General features: G+C 35.5%; 1 protein-coding gene across 28 annotated transcripts in view; it reads left to right on the top strand.

Annotated features, from left to right (window-relative positions):
* Positions 1 to 22,007, top strand: part of Foxp2 (forkhead box P2) — a 588,702-nt gene that overhangs the window by 450,273 nt on the left and 116,422 nt on the right. For 21 of the 28 annotated variants that reach the window (XM_087204638.1, XM_087204637.1, XM_087204635.1 and 18 more), the window contains one exon: positions 14,987 to 15,061. The exons of the other annotated variants lie outside the window; for them this stretch is intronic. In XM_087204638.1, coding sequence (XP_087060764.1) covers positions 14,987 to 15,061 — 75 coding nt within the window. The remainder of the gene's footprint in view (positions 1 to 14,986; positions 15,062 to 22,007) is intronic. 28 annotated transcript variants of the gene reach the window in all.

The following is a 22,007-nucleotide window of genomic DNA, read 5'->3' as shown; positions in this document are numbered from 1 at the left end:
TTGATTTTTAAAACCATGTTTTGCGATATAGAGCATCCTTTTATTATCCTCTTACATCCATGGATCTGTGTGATAATCTTGTATTTTCCAATATAAAATAATAAATTCTACTCAATATTATGGTTCTGCTATCCCTGCTAAAACATGGCTTTCTCTCAGTCCCAGGCTGATCTTCTGGTTTCTTTAGTGGCCCATAATGTGGATCAGTCTATCTAAGTAGATGAGTAAGGCTGGTGAAAAGGGGAATAACCAGTGCTGTCACAGAAGTCACATTTCTGAGGCCCCTTAATCTCTTTTTTCTCTAATGAAACAAAAATGCTAATAATTCATTGTTAGTTTACTTGGCTACACATATCCAGTGCTTACTGTGCATACTTAGCAATGTATTTGTGCTTCCTCATTTCACAGGATAAAAAACTGAGGTTTAGTGAGGTTAAATTTCATTACCTAAGGTCATATTCCTGGGTGTTCCAGTCAGGTTGTGGATTCAAGTCAGTCTAATTCCAGAACATATGCCTTCCCTTTTATCACCAATGATATACAGTCTCTTCACTGCATGTCACAACATCTCAGTATTTCCATTTTATATTTTGGCAAATGAGATCAAAATAAGGAGAATGACAAAGTATTAAATGTAAAGACTGCTTTTCCCTGGTACTGCCAAAAAAAAGAAAAAAAGAGACCACTTTTCCTCCAGTGTCCTCAGTGTATGGAATCCAGGTGTGTTGTTTGTGGTTAAGGTAGAACCATGGCCCCGGAGAGAAGACAAAGGAGATGTATGGACAGCCCTTGGAAGAGTGTCCATCACTACTACGGTGACAAAAACCCCAGTAGAACAATGTCTATTTCCTTCATTCCCTTTGTTTCCTGTGTCCCATCATTACTACCTGTTGGCAAACAATGTTGAGATGCAGAGGGCCTTGGTAATGAAGCTGGAAGCTAATAATCAGAGTGTTCACTCATCTTGAATAGCAGTGACAGTAGTCTACTGAAGTTTTTCTTGGCATCATGGCACTTTTCATGTCAAAAGCCAAGAGATTTCCATTGAAAAGAGTGTTATTTTTAAAATTAGTGGTTGGTCCACTCCCTTCAGGTTGCCTCTCTACCTCTGAACAGAATCAAGAGGGGGAAGAGATTGATCGGATCCAAACTGTAGTCAGAAGTGCCAACAAGATAAGCTTTTGCATGCACAACTTCCAGTCTCTATTTCTCATTAAAGTCTGTCATTTACCATTATTGGCAAGAAAAGGAGCTGCCACTGAGACAACAACAGATAAAAGTAGCTGATCCAAGGGCTGCTGCTGCTTCCCCTGCAGGGATCATAGAAGGAACTGCCACATCCTCCGGTCCCCTTGTGCATTCCTAGGGGTGACCGTGATCTGAATTGTTCCCCCCTAAGAAGTAAAGCATAACAGTAAAAGAGATGCTGATACTTTCTGAGTTTAAGAAAAGTAAGAGTATGATAGGGAGATTTATTTTGATATATAATATACATAGCAGTGGATGTTCATGCTTCACTCATTGAATCATGTCCTAATAAGAAAATATATCCCCAAGGAAAAAAAATCACTGAAAGGTAATTACTGGAAAGGCCTTGGCTGGTCTACAGTCTCCAAGGACATTGAGGGTTAGTACCTCTCTGAGAGTACAAGCACTGAATGCTTCACTGCATTCCTACCACTCACTGCTTCTGATATTTCTGATTAGCTTGGTGACAAATGTACTTCAGAGGTACTTTTAATGAGGCTTTCTTCTAGTTTGATGCTTTGTGTGTCTCTAAGACTATCAGCAAATGTGAAATTCCTAAGAAAATCTATAATTGTGTAAATATTTTTTATTTCTTTTTAAAGGAAAAACCTCCAAAACAAGTTGAATGCTACTCTATATCTAATACTGGCACTGTGCTCTTTTATTCTGAATATTAAATTATCTTCACTTGTATCATTTTATTATAATTTTATTTTTCAGCTCTGATATCAGTATGTAAAATTACTTATTTTCATTAAGCAAGAAAGCCTTTTTCTTTAAAAAATATTAAATACCAACTTTAGATACACGGGCCCAAGCCTTATTGAATAATGAGCAAAGGTGAAAAATCTAAAGTTGATTTTTCATTCAATATCTTGATTTGAAATATTCAGAATATAGACTTTCTCACAGACTGGAAGCTAGGGTAATAGCTTATGCCAGCCATCCTGAAAGCCATTTCAATAGATTCTGTACCTTGGCATTTGTTTTAGAAATAATTGTATGCAAATGTGGCTTAACATCTGTACTATGTCTCTTAATCCTAACCAGGCATTTTCCATTAGATATAGTCTGAAAATCATATTAAGAAAAATATATCATCTGTGAAATTATATTCTGGAGGCCCTAAATAACAAAAAGGGGGCAATATTCGGTTAAATCTATTTCAAAGTGTTCCTTTTTTAACACCCAAATTGTAAGTTTTCATTTCACCTTCCTTTAATACTAATTTATAAAATTGAGATCTTCTTTTTTTCCAAATTTTCTTATTTAATTTAATCAGAAAGGTTTCCTGAAAATGAATACATGTGTACTTCCATGCTGTTATTTTCTTACATTTTGCTTAATAATACAAAATTTAAGCTTATGTTTGTGTCTCTAATGGCAGTACAACTCAGATAAGTTAAATTTTAGTACTCTGTTCCCAAAAGCAGAATTTTCAAAGGGGAATTTTGATACTGAACTGACTTTATAGCATAATGAACTAGTGTACTTAAGTTTGGGAAAGAATATTAAGGTATAAAATACATACACAGCCATAGGAAATGACTAAGTAAAAGAGGGAGGAGTCCATATAAACAAAAGTTGTTTCTTCCGCCATAAGGATTTATAAGAATAACTTGGTTCATTCTGTATTGGTTGCGGGTACTTCTTCATAGTTGTACTAAAATAACTCCAAATACCTCAAATGTTTTTATGTATTTGCTCTTTCATTTATCCTTAAAGAGAAAAAGTTGGTGTGTGCATTTATTAATGAGGAATTTGAAGTCCATAAAGGTCACACTGCTTTACATGGAGTTCTTAAGTACCCTAACTTTGTTTCTTTTTTTGTCCCCATCCCTCCCACCCTTTCCTCGTCAGAATTGCTTTTTCTATGATTTTGCTCGACTAGCTAAATCTATATCAGGTCACATATACTTTCAAGTTTTCATGCGGTCCTCTCCTCTGGTCTCAAATGTTCCGCACCTCTACCCACTCCATCCCATTTGTAAACTGCTGCCTTTCCCCTTATTGTCACCTAGTCTCAAAGCCTTTTTTATTTCTTCTCTGCCATATGAGTACCTCACCTCTAGGCTCCTCTAGCACCCTGTCATACATCTGTCACAGCACTCAGTATGCTATCTGTCTCTAATGGTTGGTCTTCCCAATTTGTCATACACTCTTAGGATTAGTGACTCCTACTGGACTTTAGATCTTGGTCCTGGACCTAGTGAGTGGTGTTTCACAGGATCCACAGAAGTCAGATGGCAATGTATAAATACAATAGATCTATTTTTTTCTATTAAATACTTTATATTCACAGGTTTTTTCTGCTATTCTCCAGATGTTCATGAGAAATTCAGCTTCCAATTTGATATTCAAAGAGTTTAAAGTACTCTCTTGAACAAAGCCAATAAACATATGACAAGTGAGAAAAATACAATAGGCTGCCAGTACTCTGCAAGACTATCTGATGCCAGAAGTTTCTACTGAGTGTGGGATTTACTTCCTCTCAAAATATAACAGCTATCACTTGCAGCACTGTGGTCATCTTTTGTTTTTCAGCGACTTTAGGCACATGAAAGATACTTGATTAACATCCCAGGAGAGTCAAGTTGTCTGTGTATCCAGTGAACAGGTGTAGGTCTCGTCCTCCTCCCAGACAGCAGCTAGGTCATCTGCCTCCTCCTTGATCTCAGCCTTACCTGTGGAGACAGCCTTACTCTCTGGGTGAGAGGTGTCCGTATCTTTTCTATTCTTGACTCTTCTGCTGAGATTTCTAACAAGGGTGCCAATTAGTGCCAGTTATGATGGCAGCTTTCTGAACTGAATAAGAAGGGATTGACTAAAAACAGGGTGAAAGATCTGATTTTGACATTGTTATGCTCCATAATTTTTTCTAACTCCTTAACAATTTTTAAATTTTAAAAATAACTTATTTTAAAATTAATTTATTTTAGGAATGTCAGTGGGTTTATTTGATTAATATGAAATACTTTACTATCTCAAATCCATCAAATACTTCTGGTGTCTGCATTGGGACAATGAGTGTCACTAAATTTGGTTTTGTTAACGTTTACCTAGCTTTACTTTGGTTAAATATTTTTAAAATTTCCTTTAAAAAAAATCTGGATTCTCTTGAACAAAGAATAATGAATGAGTATATATTCATAAATTATAAGATTTAAAAGTACTAATCTTCACCAATAATCAGTCAATTAATAAACTATGCCAGTGTTGATATTTTGTAGTTAGACTGCTTTATTTAGCCTGTTTTTCATATAAAGATAAGCTTTGTAAGCCAGGTCTGCTGGTGCAAGCCTGTAATCCCAGCACTTGGAAGGCTGAGGCAAGATTGCCATGAATTCAAGGACAGCCTGGACTATGTGCGTTTAAGGCGAGCCTGGAATATGTAGTAAGATCCTGTCTCCAAAAACAAGTCCGATTATTTATGTTTAAATCTTAGTGAGGAGTGTTTGTAACAATTTGTGATTACATAATTTAAATCACCAAGCAATGACAAATGAAGACAATGTTTTAGCCTCAGTTTTATCACCGGTCTATACTATAAAAATAGATGGCAACCTCAAATTTGCTTCAAAACTTATTTTACAACTATGAATATTTAATCTTAATTTTGACTGTGTGACTACTGATTGAAATATATTAGTCTTAGTTTGTATTCTGTTTTCAAGTCAGAGATGTGAACATAAGACTTAAACAAAAAGTGGACAGGACTCAATGGATATAGGCTTGCTTATAAAACACAAAACTAGTTAAAATCTAGTCCTGAAAAAACAGCAAGCAGAGAAGGACCTAAGGAAGGACTCCTTGAATTCCAGACAGAGGACTGGATGAGGGCGAGTCCCACCAGTTGGTATGTGAGGAAATGCAGAATAGGAGTAGCTCACAAGGGAGAATACTGATGCTGTCATCAAAAATAAATAAAGGAGTAAATTATCAGCACACAAAAATAAACAAATTTCCTCTGTAATGTTTCCTGTATAATATTGCGTTGGTTTGCTATTAGATTTAGCCTGATTTTCACCGTTGTCTTCTTAAAGAATTTAACCCTTTCAATGCCAAGAAAATTGAAGACAAAAGAGCAATACAAGGGATAAGCACCAAATGACAAATTTGCATGTGGAGACTCCTGACATTTACAGTGATACTCCACAATATGAATGTATTTTAAATAAGTTTGCTTTCTGTTTAAATAAATGTAGTATTAGCTACATTTTATTTCAGTAATTCCTCTTTTAAGGAAATTGTGATCTCTAATTTAATTTTGCAAATTTGGATTTTCTTATGGAATGGTATCTGTTTGGTTCGTAGCTTACCATGTGAAATAAAAGATACTGATTTTTTAAAAAAATATACACTGATCCATGAAGAAAACAAGAATAAACATTACAGACTTTCATCAATCCCTTCTAATAGTTCCCATAAGCTTACACCTATTCTTTGAAATCTCCTTGTATCAGTGAGCTTAAGTAATCCCCCCTCTAACACCTCCACTTTTCCCTGGTCCAGCTGAATCCCGTGGCTGGTGATGATGTGAGACACATGCACACTATTTTGTATCGTCCTCTTTGAGAATGCTTTAGCACTTGTTCTTCCATTTTTCCAAATTGTTGCTTCCCTTACTCCTACTTCCATGAAAGCTGCTAAATGTTCCCTCAAAAAATCACAATATCAGAAGAACTGAGTCTCTGAATTCAGTGTAGCCTATGTAACAATTGTTTCACTGGTCTCTTATCTCTGCTATACTTTTCCTAGCACCAGTTTTAGCTTTTACTGTACTGCTGAACCCAAGCTTCATAGCTCTTCCCTTTACTCTCAGTAACTTTGCCTCCTACTGGAGAGACAAAATTTAGAGGCCACCTGGCAACAACTCTCTGTGCTTCTCTCATCTCTACCAAAATGAACTTCTATAGACACCTCTGATGATGTCATTTTTGTATCACAACAAGGATTTTTTTTTTTTTTTTTTTTTTTTTTTTACTAAGCAAGGTAGTACATGTTTGTGATCCCAGCTATTCAGGAGTCTGAAGGAGGAAGGCCACAAATTGAGGCTGGCCTGGCAGCTTAACAAGAGCCTATCTCACAAATACAAAAAGGATTGGGGATGTAGCTCAGTGCAGAGGCCCTGGGTTCAATCCTAAGTACAAAACAAAAAAAGAGCTTTTTTTTTTTAACCTTCATCTTCCAGGACTTTGTTCTATCAGCTGCATATATGTTTTTCTATGTCTTCAAAGTTTTCAATTTTTTGGTGAGTCTTCTCATCTTTAAAATCAATACCAGTAAAGCAAGATCATTTATGTGCACATACCTTTCTAATTTCCTTTCTTTCATTATTAATCTTTTGGAAACATTGTTTATGCTTTGATTTTTATTCTTTCTTCAATATATTATGGTTCAGTTTCTGTCCTTTCTCCTATTCTGGAACAGTTCCATTTATTGTCAGTAACAACCTGTCCGAGCGGTATTCATGGTTCATCCTTCTGGACCTGTCAGAACACTTGAGACTTTAGATCACACTCCTTTGACCATTCTTCTCTCTGTCTTTCCTTCCCTTCTCTTATCTTAAGTCCATAACATTTTCTGTCCAACTTTTGTGGTGCTAACCTCTGGCTGCACAGTATAATTATTTGGTGCTTTTGTTAAAAAGCCTGGTTTCAAGTTCACGTAGGTGAGGCCCAGCACTTGCAGATCTGCACAGCTGCCCAGGGGATGCAAGCTTAGAACTGTCCCTTTAGATTGTCTCACTACCACAACTTGTCACTCCCACTGGCAGCCTTACCATTCATTACATAAGGTGGTGATTCTCGTGTTTCTACCTATTTGCCTTATCTTATGAACTTAATACTGGTATACTTAAAGATCTGTTAGAAACATCTACCTAGATGTCCGGCAGTGACCTCTAATTTAATATTTTCAAATGAAGTGATTTTTCTTCCATTTCTTGAAATTTTTGTTGGTGTCTTGTTATCTTTCTAGGGACGTCACTGTCTTCTCTTACCGTCATTCTGTCCTTGCTCACTCACTCAGGTATTCTTCAAATCCTCTAATATTAACCTCTTCTCAAAGTGCACATGCCTCTCTTGTTCCACCACCACTACTTTGGTCCATGACATAGTAATTTTCTGGTGAATGTTTAGGCATCTTAGTCTGCTGGCCACTTTCGGTCTAAACTCACACCCTTAAGCTTTCCACTTGTCTTCTTTAAGAATAAAAACTAAATCCACTTTACACTGGGACATAATAGGCACTCTCTTTGTTTGATGTGCAGAAGTCTTCACAGTCCCAGTCTCTCCAGACCCATCTGTAGGCAGCTCTGTCCCTTTCCTGCTTTACCCCTGCCATACCAGAACCATCATTCTCCTTGGCACAGTCCTAAACCCTTTCTTCCTTTGCTTTCTTCCTTCCCATTTCATTTTTCACAAGTAATACATTCCTGTTTTTCCTTTGAGATCAGCAAATATTGCCTTCTTACCATATGTCCAAATTCTTCTTATAATTTCTTCAGCAATGTATTTTTCTCTAATTCAGGAAGTTCTAACTTGTGCTCCATGGATGGAATTCAGAAGTTCTGCAAACTTGAATAGGGAAAATATTCTCATGTTCACATATTATAAAAACTCAATATTTTCTTGTATTTTGAATATAGGCAACAAATCACAGTATTACAAGCCAAATCTGTCTTTCTCACCAATAGAAATCAAAGTACCTTAATATCTTATTCTAGTTGGCAAAAATACCTAGAAATATTATTTATGCTCATTAGTACTTCAAACTCTGTTTGTTTAACCTGCCACTATATATTTTTATTTTGTGTGTTAATAAAGAAGCACAGTTATTACTTCTTCACAAATGTGGCTGTTTAATATTTTGAAAAGTGAATCTCAACCTAATTGACTCCTTTTCTAATTATTTTATTTTATCTATTTTATTTTATACAACTACATTTTTTCTGACAAAGCTATCTTAGGTTTTACCAAATCATCAAAGAGTTTGAGGAAACAAAAAACAAAACTGGAGTCCCAGTAAATGGTACACAATGTATTGAATCCTAGTTTACAAGGCTGTTTTTCCCATTGTCTTCAGGAGGCAGAGGCAATTTTAATTCCCTTTTATATTCACATGGCTAGTAGAGTTTATAGAATGTGGTAGCTACTGAGAAGGTGTTGACTGACTGAATAATAGACTAAAAGAATTAAAAATTACCTGGCAAGCAAAATATCCTAAAAGGAGGGCAGTGTTTCTCAGAGTATATCATGGATGCTCTGATTCAAAATCAAGATGCTTGTTAAATGCCTATCTCACATTGTATCACAAATCATGTGAATCTGAATCTCTAGGAATATGGCTTTGGATTTGCAGTCATAACAAGTACCTCCAGCAATTCTTCTACATGCTAAAATTCAGAACCTGAACTGTACCGTATATGATGCATAGCAGACTTAAAATAAATAAGAGCATGCTTTGTTACAAATAATTTCACCTTGCCTGAAAAATGATTCTTTACTAGCTGCACTGTGTTCAATATTTTTAGGGTTGTGAAGTCTGTCCCATAGTGAGCCAAGACTACTTCTTCAAAATGAAGAATGACAATTCTTTTGGTGTCTGCCTGTGTTGATTTGGTTCTCTGGGGCCATGGTCTCTGCTTCTTGTTGGCTTACTCACTCCAGACAAGACAGCCACTGCAGTACTCTGATTCATTTGGTTTGTAAAATACTCAACACACATGTTTCCAAGATAGCAGTTCTCTCTCTTTACCTCCACTTTTGGGCCTAGGTAGTTTTAAACTAGTTTTCAAACTTGGGTTGGGGAAGCATGAAGTGGTGTGATTTTGCCAAGTCAACAAGCCATCCTGGTGCAGCCCAATGGCCACCGTGCCCCTGGACAGTTGTCATCAGATATATTGAACAGCCTGAAAATACACAGCCAAAACAACAAACAAAATTACTGGAATGGGGGAAGGACCAGCTGACTATTATTGTTATTGTTTTAAAATTTGATTTGTTTTATACCATGCAAAACATGCTTATAATTCTTGACTTTTTATTTATTTTTGTACCTTTAATACGGAGACCATTATGCCACTGAAGTATAATTTTACTTCAAATGTTATGACACAAAAGTTTTAGGCTTGTTAAAGCAAATTTGAACATCCTTTTCAGCCTGCCCCAAGAAACAAATCATAATTTAAAACATTTTCATTTGGTAGGAAAGATGTCTATCTTCTATGAAAAAAAAACCACCTTAACTTATTTTGAGACAAGGTCTCCCTCAATTGCTGAGTTGCCCAGACTGAGCTCAAACATGGTTATCCTCTTGCCTCAGCCTCCAGAGTGCTGACATCATAGATGTGGGTCACCAAGCCCAGCTTACTTGTGTTCTCTTTCTTACAAGTTGTTTTGTCATGCAATAGCTACCTGTACTAGCTTCTTGCTTTGCTGCACTAGGATTCTAAAGAGAAAAAATATCACTGTATTTGTGTGGACAAGACTTTAATTTGTATCATGAAGTGTTCTGGTAGACTTAAAGTCGTTGGAAAACTGATAACAATGTCTTGGGTATTTTTGCATCTACTCCAGTAAGTAATAGTGTTTTATATATAGTAAGACTTTAATAGTTTCTATTTGAAAAAACAAACTGAATGCTGTCTGAAGCAGTAACGATAGGTAATAAGTATTAAAGGCATAGTTAATAAGCATTAAGTTTGTGCGTTTCAGCACTATTCTAAGTAATTTCCAATCCTGTGTGTGTAATAACCCTCTGTCTGTGTTGCATATTACCTCCCCACCACCACCAAGAGAGTTCAGGAGAAGCTAAGTATCTTGGCATTGACTAGTAAGTGTTGAGTTGAGATCTGAACCCCTGGCAGACTGTCTGCAGAGCCAGCATTCTCATTTTCAATAGTAAATAACTTCTGTACTGTTTTAACAGAAAACTATAATGATTCATTTTTAACTGGAGAGTAGATTCTTTCCTAAGTTAACACTGAAAGCCCATTGCAATGCATTACCCTGGCCTTCTTACTGTTAAAAGGCTCTTTGGTTCTTATTTGAAACAGATGCAAACACTTAAAACATCTACTCACATGGCATTTCCCTGTGCTTTGCTGAAATATGTCAGGTTGCCTCCAGGAGACTCATTTCTAAGTGACTGTCTGATTTCATTCATTCGCCTTTAAAAACCTGCAAATTTATGGGTCTGTTAAAGCTTGGTTGGTCAGAGGTTTATTAGTGTCTCTTGCCAACATCTTGTCTCTGCCTCTTCTAGAAAGCTTTAAGGCAGTTATGAGAAGAAACTGGGTGGGTTTTTTCAAAGCACAGTTTCTTTCACCAAATCTGTTGGCAAGATATGATGACAGGCTAATGGTCATGCAGTTTATTTTCACATTCTTTTGACTCTAGGAATTATTCATTGTGAGTTACTTAAAAGCCTTTGCCTTTAAAATGGGCTACTTTTTTTAAAGTATTTTTTTTGCATTAAACTTAAGATTAAGTGGACCTTTCCTTTTCACAAATTTTAACTGTTTATTGGTTCCTAGGCTCTTCTGATTGTTTAAGTGTTGTCTCATAATTCTATATTCAAAGTGACAAGGACAGGTAAATGTCACTATGAGCACACAGCATGGGTAACTATGTCTCTTGTCCTCAAGGGTGGATTAATGACAGTATTTTAATATGCCCCCCATAGCAACAAGAATGACTTGGTATAAATGTTTTGATAAAACCACAGTTTCTGGTTAACAAATAAGACACATCAAGTGTTTTAGAGAATCAAAAACAAAAAAAGAAAAAAAAATATACTTTGTCCCAATCAAAACATAATATATGATTTTTTGATATTTCATAATGGCCTTAAGAATCTTGTTTTATGTGAAGGTTATCTCCTTGTTTATCATTTAGATTTATATATGGGAAATGTTTGAGGAAACAAGGATCATATGTTTGAATTACACTTAGATTAACTGAAGTTATGTTTTTGAGGCATTTTCGCTATGAGTAGGAAACAGTCTCTTTCACAGTGAAGTCTCTTCACAGTGAAGTGTCTTCCGTCCCAAAGCTCCATGACTATAGAAGAAATGTAGACTCCTTTCTTATAGGAAAATGCTTATGATTCCTGTACCACTGAAATTGTAGCTGTACCCTATTACTTTATCATATTGTCTGTATATTTTTATCATTGTACACTTTATTGAAATTTCCTGTTCAGGTTCTCCTCCAGGGCTGAGGCTTACTCCTCCGTATTTCATCCTTTCTAACCTGACTGGGATGGCAAATTATCATCTCAATACTTTTTTTAAAGTTTCTAGGCCACATGTTATATATTTTTTTAATTAAATTCTTTTATTGGTACATTGTAGGTATACAACACAATTACATTTCTCATTGGGAATTGTACCTTTACATGATGCATCTTGGTTCTTGTTTTTTCCCCGTTCCTAACCCTCCCTTCACGCCCTCCACCCTTCCCTATTTACAAAGACTTTATTTCCATTTTTTCCATTTCTCATCATTTTTCCTTTCCCTTCTTTCCTTTCCCCTGCCCCTCCCACTACCCCTACCCCTTTGGACCTTTCCTTCCTATTTTGCATTATCGATTATTCATTCTAATCATTGGTATATTTTAGGTATACAATATAATGACATTCATCATTGGAAATTTGTGACTTTACATAGTCTCCCTTGGTTCTTATTTTTTACCCTTGCCCTCCCTTCAAGCCCTCGAGTCCTCCCTATTTACAAAGATTTTGTTCCTATTTTTCCATTTTCTCATATTAATCTCATTCCCTTCTATCCTTTCCCCTAGCCCTCCCACTTCCTTCCCCTTTGCCCTTTTTCTTCCTATTTCACATTACCTATTATACAATTAGTCCTTATTTACCCTTTCAGTTTCTCACACCAGAGAAACTATTCGGTATTTATACATGTGTGTCCTATTTATTTCACTTAAGAGTATCGCCTCAATGTGCATCCACTTAGCTATAAATGTCTCTAATTTCTCATTTTTTAAGACTGAGTAGTACTCCATTTTATAAAAAAAACCCCACAGTTTCTTTATCCAGTCTCCAGTTGATGGGCATTTGGGCTGTTTCCAAGTTTTAGCTATTACAAACTGTGCTTCTATGAACATGGGCCACATATATCACTGTGGTATGATTCTTTTAATTCTTTGGGGAAGATCCCCAGCAGTGGAATAGTGGGGTCAAATGGGACTTCCAGTCCTAGTTCTTTGAGGTATCTCCATACTGATTTCCACAGTGGCTGCAGTCTACACTCCCACCAGCAGTGGAGCAGGGTTCCTCTTTCCCCACAGCCCCGCCAGCATTTCTTATTGGTTGATTTCATGATAGCAGCCATTCTTTCTGGAGTGAAGTGGAATCTCAGCATTGTTTTCATTTGCATCTCTTGAATGACCAGTGATGTTGAACATTTTTTCATGTATTTATTTGCTATTTCTACTTCTTTGTCTGAGAAATGTCTGTTCATTTCAGATGCCCATTTTCGGATTGGGTCTTTAAATTTGGGAGGTCTGATCTTGTTAAGTTCTTTATAGATTCGAGATAGTAGATCTTTGTCTGAGGGAGAGCAGGTGAAGATTTTTTCGCACATTGTGGGTTGTCTCTTCACACTGCTGGTGGTTTCTCTTGCTGTGCAGAAGCCTTTTAATAAGAAGAGATCCCATTTGTTGATTGTTTGTGCTAGTTCACGGGCAACTGAGGTTTTGTTCATAAAATCTTTTCCTACACCAATGTCTTCAAGGGTTCTACCCAACCTCTGTTCCAACTGGTTCAGAGTTTCTTGTATTTAATTTAGATGCTCTCAAAAGGGTTTAAGGTGATGCTGCTACTGTATAGAAGTTAATTTTCAGTGTTAAATATAAAGAGTGTCATAGAGGTTTTGAAGTTCTGGTGACCCTCATTTTCTTTTGGTTTTGTGTTGATGAGTCTCTGTCTGAGAATTTTGTTGTTTTTGTTGTTGATCTGTTTTATTGTTACAGTAAGGAGTGACATTTCATTTTTAAGAATGCTTATGACCTTGTTAAATATCAGTCCAAAAATTGTGTGGCTTGTTTTGATTTTAACCAAAGTTACAGCTGCCTAGCTGTAAAGCAGTCAGTTTCTCTTATTATGACTAGTTCTTCAACTTGTACTGTTTTAAATTGCCTGCAATTAGCATATTTCAACCTTATTTTTAGGTTTAAATTGCAGTGTGAGAGTGTACTCTCCTCTTAGCTAATTAGTGCTATCAAGGAACAGTAGGTTACCTCATTAGTACCATGTGCATTTAATTAAAGAAGAGAAAATTGGAGTTAACCTCATAGTTAATATTTTCACAGAGTGCTACAATGCCAACACCTTCAATTGGAGTCACACCCCTGTGTATCTTAATTATGCACTAGTGCCAAATAAGGTTAGCAAGGGTACTACAAGGCTGTTGACAAAATAATTTAGATGAAAACGTGTTTGTTGGATTCTGACAGTAAAAAATAACTTGAACATTTTTCTCCCAGTCTTCATCTGCCAGCATCAAATGACATAGTTCTTCATAAGAAATGGAAGAAGGTGGATATTTTGGAAACCTTTTTTCCTGTCTGAATTAATGTTGTTCTTATCATGAAGAAAACGGCATACAGTCATGTAAAGCATATATGATCTGTTTCTTCAACAGAGCCCCTGAAATTCAGAGATGTATTTGAAAAGAATTATTTATAAGATGTAATATTTACATGCATCAAACCACTACAAATACTCCCTGACACCCTTACCATGTCCCTCCTTACTTTTCTTCTTTCCTGGTGTAGTTATAATTTCCCCTGTGTATCTTCTGAATGGGGATCATCCTTTCATATCTTACATGAAGTGTAAGGGTGTGTTGTCACATGGTCTATTCAAATGCAGTGTAATCCTTTTGCCCTTCAGACAAAATCTTTGAAATGTCTAATGCTACTAAGTAAAAAATGACATTCTATGCCATTTATCAATAAATAATGGCTTTGCTTTTACAGATAAAAATGCAAACTGTACTATAGAGTATATAGAGTAGTTTTCAATGCAAATGGAAAAATTCAACTCCTTTTAACAGATATTATTGACTATAGTTCTGTAGTCTTAGACATATTTTGATAGTGATACTTGAGATATAGTTACACAGAGCCAGATAATTTAAAGAGATTATTGTGATTGTGCTTACATTTCAACACAATGCAGGTTTTATGTTCATTTGCATTAGTTACTATTGACTACAAGTGAGCAGTTAACTTTTTTTTTTTTTGGCAGTACTGGAAATCGAACTAAGGACCTTGCTCTTGTGAGGCCGAACAGTTAACTTTTACAGGGTTAAATGGAGATATTAAATTTTAAGGACAAAGAGCATTCCTGGCTCTAAAATGTCAGTACCATTGAAATCTATTGAAGTATCTATAAATATTGGCCTTAATTCTAGTTTAGCATTGGAAACTGAAGTTCTTAAGGCAGGATCATGATAGATAATCAGTGAACTTTTTTGATCATTGGTTCATTTATTATGATCCAAATATGTGACTCACATCTGCCAAATTATTCCTGTTTTTAAAATCTATACTTGTATTAACTGTGAGACAGATAGGATAGTTTTGTCTATGTTGACCTAGCGAGATAATAATAATCCCCCAAACATAAATCATAAAAATGATAATATACATTATTAGCATAAGCCTTAGGACTGAAAAAAATCCAACTCCTGATTCTTTTTGTTTAATCTAGGAATTGCTTCCAGAAACAAAATTATGTGTCTGTGGCCATTCTTCTGGTGATGGGCTTCCTCACAACACATTTGCAGTAAGTTCCACTGGACAATTAGCCATGCAGCTGCTGAGCACGAGGCTGGGGGCCCATTCCTATTCATTAGATTAGCTGTGCTTCCACTGGCACAAGTAACCAAGAGGCAACTGATGCTAAGATACAGATGGAATTGGTTGGTTTTCCGTTATTTCTTGTGTTCTGACTTCTGTCATGTTTCATGAGATAAATAGTTCACAGTTTCTGTGAGTTGATGATACAAAGGTTCACCTTCATAATGTAAAGTCTGTTGCACCAGTAGGAATAGTTTGATGAGAGAGTGTTGATATGCAGAAATCAATAAAATTTATGGATTGGTCTAATACACATTTTAGAGATGCCATTCCCTGTTCTGCAAGTTGCCCTGTAAATGCACCAAGGCCTAATGTGCTGTGTGTGTGTGTGTGTGTGTGTGTGTGTGTGTGTGTTTCTATTACTAGAGTGTAACTTGTCTCTCTGGGATATAATATGCAGTGAAAATTACATTTCTGACCCAGTTCACATACCAGTTAGCCTTGGAATTGAATAGTAATTCTGAAGTACCTCTCTAAAAATTTTTAAATAGAACAAATTCATGTTTTGGTTTAGCATGGATTCTATATACACTGTTAAGAAATCTCTGGATATGTAAAATCATATATTTTAATAGATTTTTTATTTTGATAGATTTTATTTTTTATTTTTTATTTTTATTTGTTTCCTTATGAATTGATAGTTTTTTAGTCTCAGTAGGGCAGAGAATTCCTAATTTGACTTACTCAAATTGTTTTTTGCTAACCTATACACAGTATTTCCTAACTATAATTAATAGAACACAACATAGTTAAGATTCTTATAAACAAATACAATAATCAGTTTTCTTCCTCAATTAGGAAGAATTATCTGATGTCACAACATAGTTTAAGAAAATAGCATTTTTGCTATTTAGCTCAGTGGTTTTACTGCCTGCTGCACAAGCACAAGGACCCAAGTTTGATCCCTGGTACCAAAACAAAAACAAAAAAGAAAATAGCATTTTTCAATATAAATAGGGTCAAATTGATATGGAACTCTGTTGTTTGTGGAAAATATGTAATGTTTTAAAAACTGCTGTCTGCTCTGTAAAAGTCAACTCAGAAGTGGATACAGGAATAGCATAGTATGTTATGGAAATAGTGAATGTGGAAGATTGGTAATAAATGTTGTTTGTAGAGGGTTTGTGATTATGTGAAATGATCTGATTTGAGATCTTACTCATTTTAATACTGAAGTGTGTGGCCTTCTTGAACTTTTATCATAATAATAGTACAACAAATAATAGTACAAAAAACGGTACAAATTAAAAAGTGGTGGTTTTGCTGAACTGATGAAACTAAATTTATATGAAAGGCTAAAATAATCTTAATTTCTAAGTAATCTATGTATAGTTTAACGGAAGAACAATTTAATGTAAACTTCAAACCTAATTATGTACTTCAACTTAATAAAGAAGATAAACCCAAAAATAAACGTTAAAAATGAGTACATTAAAAGTGGGTCAGTGTTCCCAATTTGTAATACTTTTATTAGTGTGAATTATGAACAGACATAACTACTAATACTATTTATTCTCTATCTAAAACTACTTCTACCATTTTTTAAATCTCTATCTTAACTAGTGAGAAGAAATGTTTATATTTTTGCTGACAAATTTTCAGAATGGAGGTAAGACATGGATAAAGTAAGTAGCTCACCATAGGTCATAACATTCATCAAGCCAAAGGCTGAATTACAGCACCGGTTTGCGATGAGCAGTGTTACTGGTCTTCCCAAAGCTGTGCCAGATTGTGCGTGGCTGCCTCAAGGCCCCGTTCAGAGTAGGAGCCTGCTGTCCCATGTGTCTGAGACTTGCCTGGTCCCTGGAGAAGAGACAGTGCTGCTGAGTAGCAAGCCCAGCCCTGGCCAAGGAGGAAGAGAAACCTGGCAGTGCATGTTTCAGGTGTTCTCTCCCATCCTGCAGGGTTCCAAACTGAATCCTTCACATGAGTGATGAACGACTTGGCAGAGTGATGTGTCTTGGCTTTATAACTCCAGAGAAACATGCTTAAATATTATTAAGTAGGTTCTGATGTTTCTTTATTGATTACATTGGATATAAGCTTTCTACAAGCTAACATGGCTGTCTAATGTGATTTAAAACTAAGAAGCAAACTAAAACAAGCACCATCTATTATTCATAGTTGACAATTCCTATGTGATGGGCATAGCTCTCTTTTAATATTCATTAAAATTTAAAACTATCAATATCCTGGAGTGGTAATCTGCTAAGTAGGATCATTGGTGGGCTGAAAGGAGGAAAAGTGTAAAAAATAATAAATATAGGCACCTAAAGCCAATTGCATCCCTTTATCATCAATGTGACTGACATTTATACAAAATTGTGAGCTGTTTGAATAGTTTGTAAATTTTTCTGGGGCCCCACATAATACCTATCAATGAGTTAATTTAATATCACACATATCATGTCATGGCTTGTGAACATTCACAAATAAAATGCCACATTTTTCAGATATGTGTTTCAAAATGTCAGATAAAATGAGTTTTCCACTCTCTCCTCCTATACTTGCTTAAAAATATAATCCTTTAAGTTTGTTAATAAGCCTGAAGTCAAATAATATAAATTGCAAGCAGGAAGACACATGTAGTGTATGTAGATAAAAATCTGAATTACCTTAAATAAATAGTATTACATATGTCATATAAAACATGTCAAAAGTTCTCCATCATGTTATATCTTCTTTCATGTATTAACAGTATCAAGTTATTAACATAAGGTATAATACAAATACAGTATGCTTCATAGGGATAGTTCTTCTGTTTGGGGTTTATTACTAATCATCAGGCATTAGCCACTCTGAGTACTGTATGTCTAATATCACATTATTGAATAGTAGTGATATTTTATGTATCAAGAACATTGTACTTACTGTATTTCTATGAATTCATTGCAGTACTTGGGATTAATGTGGAAACTGTAATCTTAAATTCTACCTACATTTTATACTTAAAGAAAATATTTGCGATCCATAAGATACACATTTAATGTTCTAAGCATAATATGATATCTTTATTATAATTTTGATTTCTCCAGAAAAAGCATCAATTTCTAGTTTTATATGACAAGAAAATGAGAGTAAGAGAGCTTCATTTGAAAGATTACTACACAATGCTTTTCTATTAGTGTGTGTTTACATTACAGAATACTTTGGTACAAATTGGAGAATCAATACATCTCATCATTTTGGATTCTCTTTCCACTCCTTCTCAACCTTTCCTCCTCCTCCCTCTTGTCTCCTTCCAAATCTCCAAAAATGTCTGCCTTCTTATTTTCTACAATCTCCCCCTTTTTTATTTTTTAATTTATTTGTATTTTAAGTTTCCTGAATAAGAGAAACCATACAATATTTAACTTTCTGTATCTGACTTATTTTACTTAACATTATCGTCTCAAGTTCCATCCATTCTCTTGCAAATGGCATGATTTCATTTTCTTTAAACATGGTTGTTTTTCATAGTCTTTTCAATTGGTATATGTTTTAACTCAAATAGGAAAAAAGCTTGCACTTACATTACTTTTCTTTCAAGCTTTCTTTTCATTTTATCGAAAAGCTTACAAATGGCTTACTGTCAAGATCATCAGTTTTAGTCTTTGGCTTCCCTACCACTAGAGAGTTCCCTGCTCTGTAACTAGACCCTGTTGACACCTCATCTGCCCAAAGGACCTCGTTAACACCTACCTGCAGATAATCTTGTTGTTGGTCTAACCTACAAGTTTTTACACCTAAATGAATACTGTTTTGCATAGAATTTTGCCTGTAGGCTCTAACAGACTAAGAAAGTTGTGAAAAATGCTTAATGTCTTTGTCTTTTGGGTTTGTTTTTAAAGCTTTTAGAATAGAGCCAAACAATTCTTTTGATAAACAAGCTATTTGGCACCTATAAACTAAAAATGAACTTTAGCCAGCTTTCATCTAGTAGGTTTATATCGCACTCAAATCAAGTTTAATTACCACATGAGATCTTTAGATTTCTTTTTTTTCTTATCTTTTTTTTAAATTAAATTCTTTTATTGGTACATTGTAGGTATACAACACAATTACATTTCTCATTGGGAATTGTACCTTTACATAATGCATCTTGGTTCTTATTTTTTCCCCATTCCTAGCCCTCCCTTCATGCCCTCCACCCTTCCCTATTTACAAAGACTTTATTTCCATTTTTTCCATTTCTCGTCATTTTTCCTTTCCCTTCTTTCCTTTCCCCTGCCCCTCTCACTACCCCTACCCCTATGGACCTTTTCTTCCTGTTTTACATTATTGATTATTCATTCTAATCATTGGTACATTTTAGGTATACAATATAATGACATTCATCATTGGAAATTTGCACCTTTACATAGTCTCTCTTGGTTCTTATTTTTCACCCTTGCCCAGCCCTCCCTTCAACCCCTCCAGTCCTCCCTATTTACAAAGATTTTGTTCCTATGTTTCCATTTTCTCATATTAATCCCATTCCCTTCTATCCTTTCCCCTATCCCTCCCACTTCCTTCCCCTTTGGCCCTTTTCTTCCTATTTCACATTACCTATTATACATTTAGTCCTTATTTACACTTTCAGTTTCTCACACCAAAGAAACTATTTGCTATTTATTCATGTGTGTCCTATTTATTTCACTTAAGAGTATCGCCTCAATGTGCATCCACTTAGCTATAAATGTCTCTAATTTCTCATTTTTTATGGCTGAGTAGTACTCCATTTTATAAAAAACCAGCAATGTGAAGAGACAACCCACAATGTGGGAAAAAATCTTCACCTGTTCTTCCTCAGACAAAGGTCTACTATCTCGAATCTATAAAGAACTTAACAAGATCAGACCTCCCAAATTTAAAGACCAAATCCGAAAATGGACATCTGAAATGAACAGACATTTCTCAGACAAAGAAGTAGAAATAGCAAATAAACACATGAAAAAATGTTCAACATCACTGGTCATTCGAGAGATGCAAATGAAAACAACGCTGAGATTCCACTTCACTCCAGAAAGAATGGCTGCTATCATGAAATCAACCAATAAGAAATGCTGGCGGGGCTGTGGGGAAAGAGGAACCCTGCTCCACTGCTGGTGGGAGTGTAGACTGGTGCAACCACTGTGGAAATCAGTATGGAGATACCTCAAAGAACTAGGACTGGAAGTCCCATTTGACCCTGCTATTCCACTGCTGGGGATCTTCCCCAAAGAATTAAAAGAATCATACCACAGTGATATATGTGTGCCCATGTTCATAGCAGCACAGTTTGTAATACCTTAAACTTGAAAACAGCCCAAATGCCCATCAACTGGAGACTGGATTTAGATTTCTTTTTATTTTTTTGGTACCAGGGATTGAACTCGGGTCCTTGCGCTTGCACAGCAGGTGGCAAAACCACTAAGCTAAATCCCCGGCCCAACATTTAAACTCACTTTTTTTGTGGGGTACCAGGGATCGCACATGAGATCTTTAACCCTCCTTTTCTTTTTATTCTGTTGTGACTGCCTATAAATGTGCCACTTTGATGAGAATCCTGATTTTTTTTGTCTCCTTCTTTCTCCAATTCACCTTTCTCTTTAGACTTTATATAAAGCCTACACATTACCAAATAATACATTTCATGGGCTGTGGAGTCAGTGGGTGGAATTATTGGTGAAAATTCTTGTTCTTTTTAAGCCTTATTTGCTCCATCTGTAAAATTAAAACATTAATAGTACTCACCTCTTAGAGTGACAACAGGGATTAATCCTGATAAGCCTGAAAAGTTCTTAGCCTGACTACTAACACAGAGTAAGTATGCAATAGATGTTGAGTCTGTAGGAGAATCAGTGTACTCTGGCTTGGACAAAGAGGCAATTCTGTTTGAAATAAATTAAAATATATGTTTAACGTTAACACTAAAATAGGTAATGGCCATTATTCTGTCATGGCTACAGTAGAAGGCCATGTTCCCCTCTTACAAGAAATACTTTATATTCATTAATTTAAATTAAACAACAACTTAGAAAAATCATTATTCAGATTCTTTGCAATTTTTCAGTGAAAGATAGCTAAATAGAACAGACCAAAAAAAAATTGCCTCACCAGACCTAAATCATGTTTTCCTGGCAAACACAAGCTATAGCAGCACAATTTATCATAGCTAAATCCTGGAAGCAGCCTGTATACTCATCAATGGATAATTGGATAAAGAAAATGTGGTATCTATACATAATGGAATACTACTGAACCATAAAGAAGGACAAATTTGAGACATCTATAGGAAAATGGATGCATCTGGAAAATAAAATGTTGAGTTGAAATAAACCAGACACAAATTTAAATACCATATCATCTAATTTGAGCAAAGCAAAGTACAAGGAGAAAATGGAAAGAAAGAAGAAGACAAGTGGATGGATCTCTTGCAAATGGGAAAGGCTCCAAGAGACCAAGCACAAGGGGTGAAGAGGAGGAAAGGAGGAAGTAAGTAGAATAAGGATAACCCATGTACAGGAATCTAATAACCTCCAGGAATGTAAACATTATATGCCATAAACATGAGCTAAGATTTATAATAACAAGAATGAAAATAGGGAAAGGGGAGAGGGAGAAAGAAGGGAAGGGAACGGAATTTTTTAAAAAAACCAAGATGTTATTGGTTGATTTCATGATAGCAGCCATTCTTTCTGAGGTGAAGTGGAATCTCAGTGTTGTTTTCATTTGCATCTCTCGAATGACCAGTGATGTTGAACATTTTTTCATGTGTTTATTTGCTATTTCTACTTCTTTGTCTGAGAAATGTCTGTTCATTTCAGATGCCCAGTTTTGGATTGGGTCTTTAAATTTGGGAGGGCTGATTTTTTAAATTTCTTTATATGTTCTAGATAATAGACCTTTGTCTGAGGGACAGCTGGTGAAAA

Source organism: Heterocephalus glaber, unplaced genomic scaffold (assembly GCF_053883595.1).
Source record: "Heterocephalus glaber isolate CG9 unplaced genomic scaffold, H.glaber_assembly_v1.0 deba00000546, whole genome shotgun sequence".
NCBI classification, from domain to species: domain Eukaryota; kingdom Metazoa; phylum Chordata; class Mammalia; order Rodentia; family Bathyergidae; genus Heterocephalus; species Heterocephalus glaber.
Note: the sequence above shows the minus strand (reverse complement) of the source record. Positions and strands in the feature narration are given on the sequence as shown.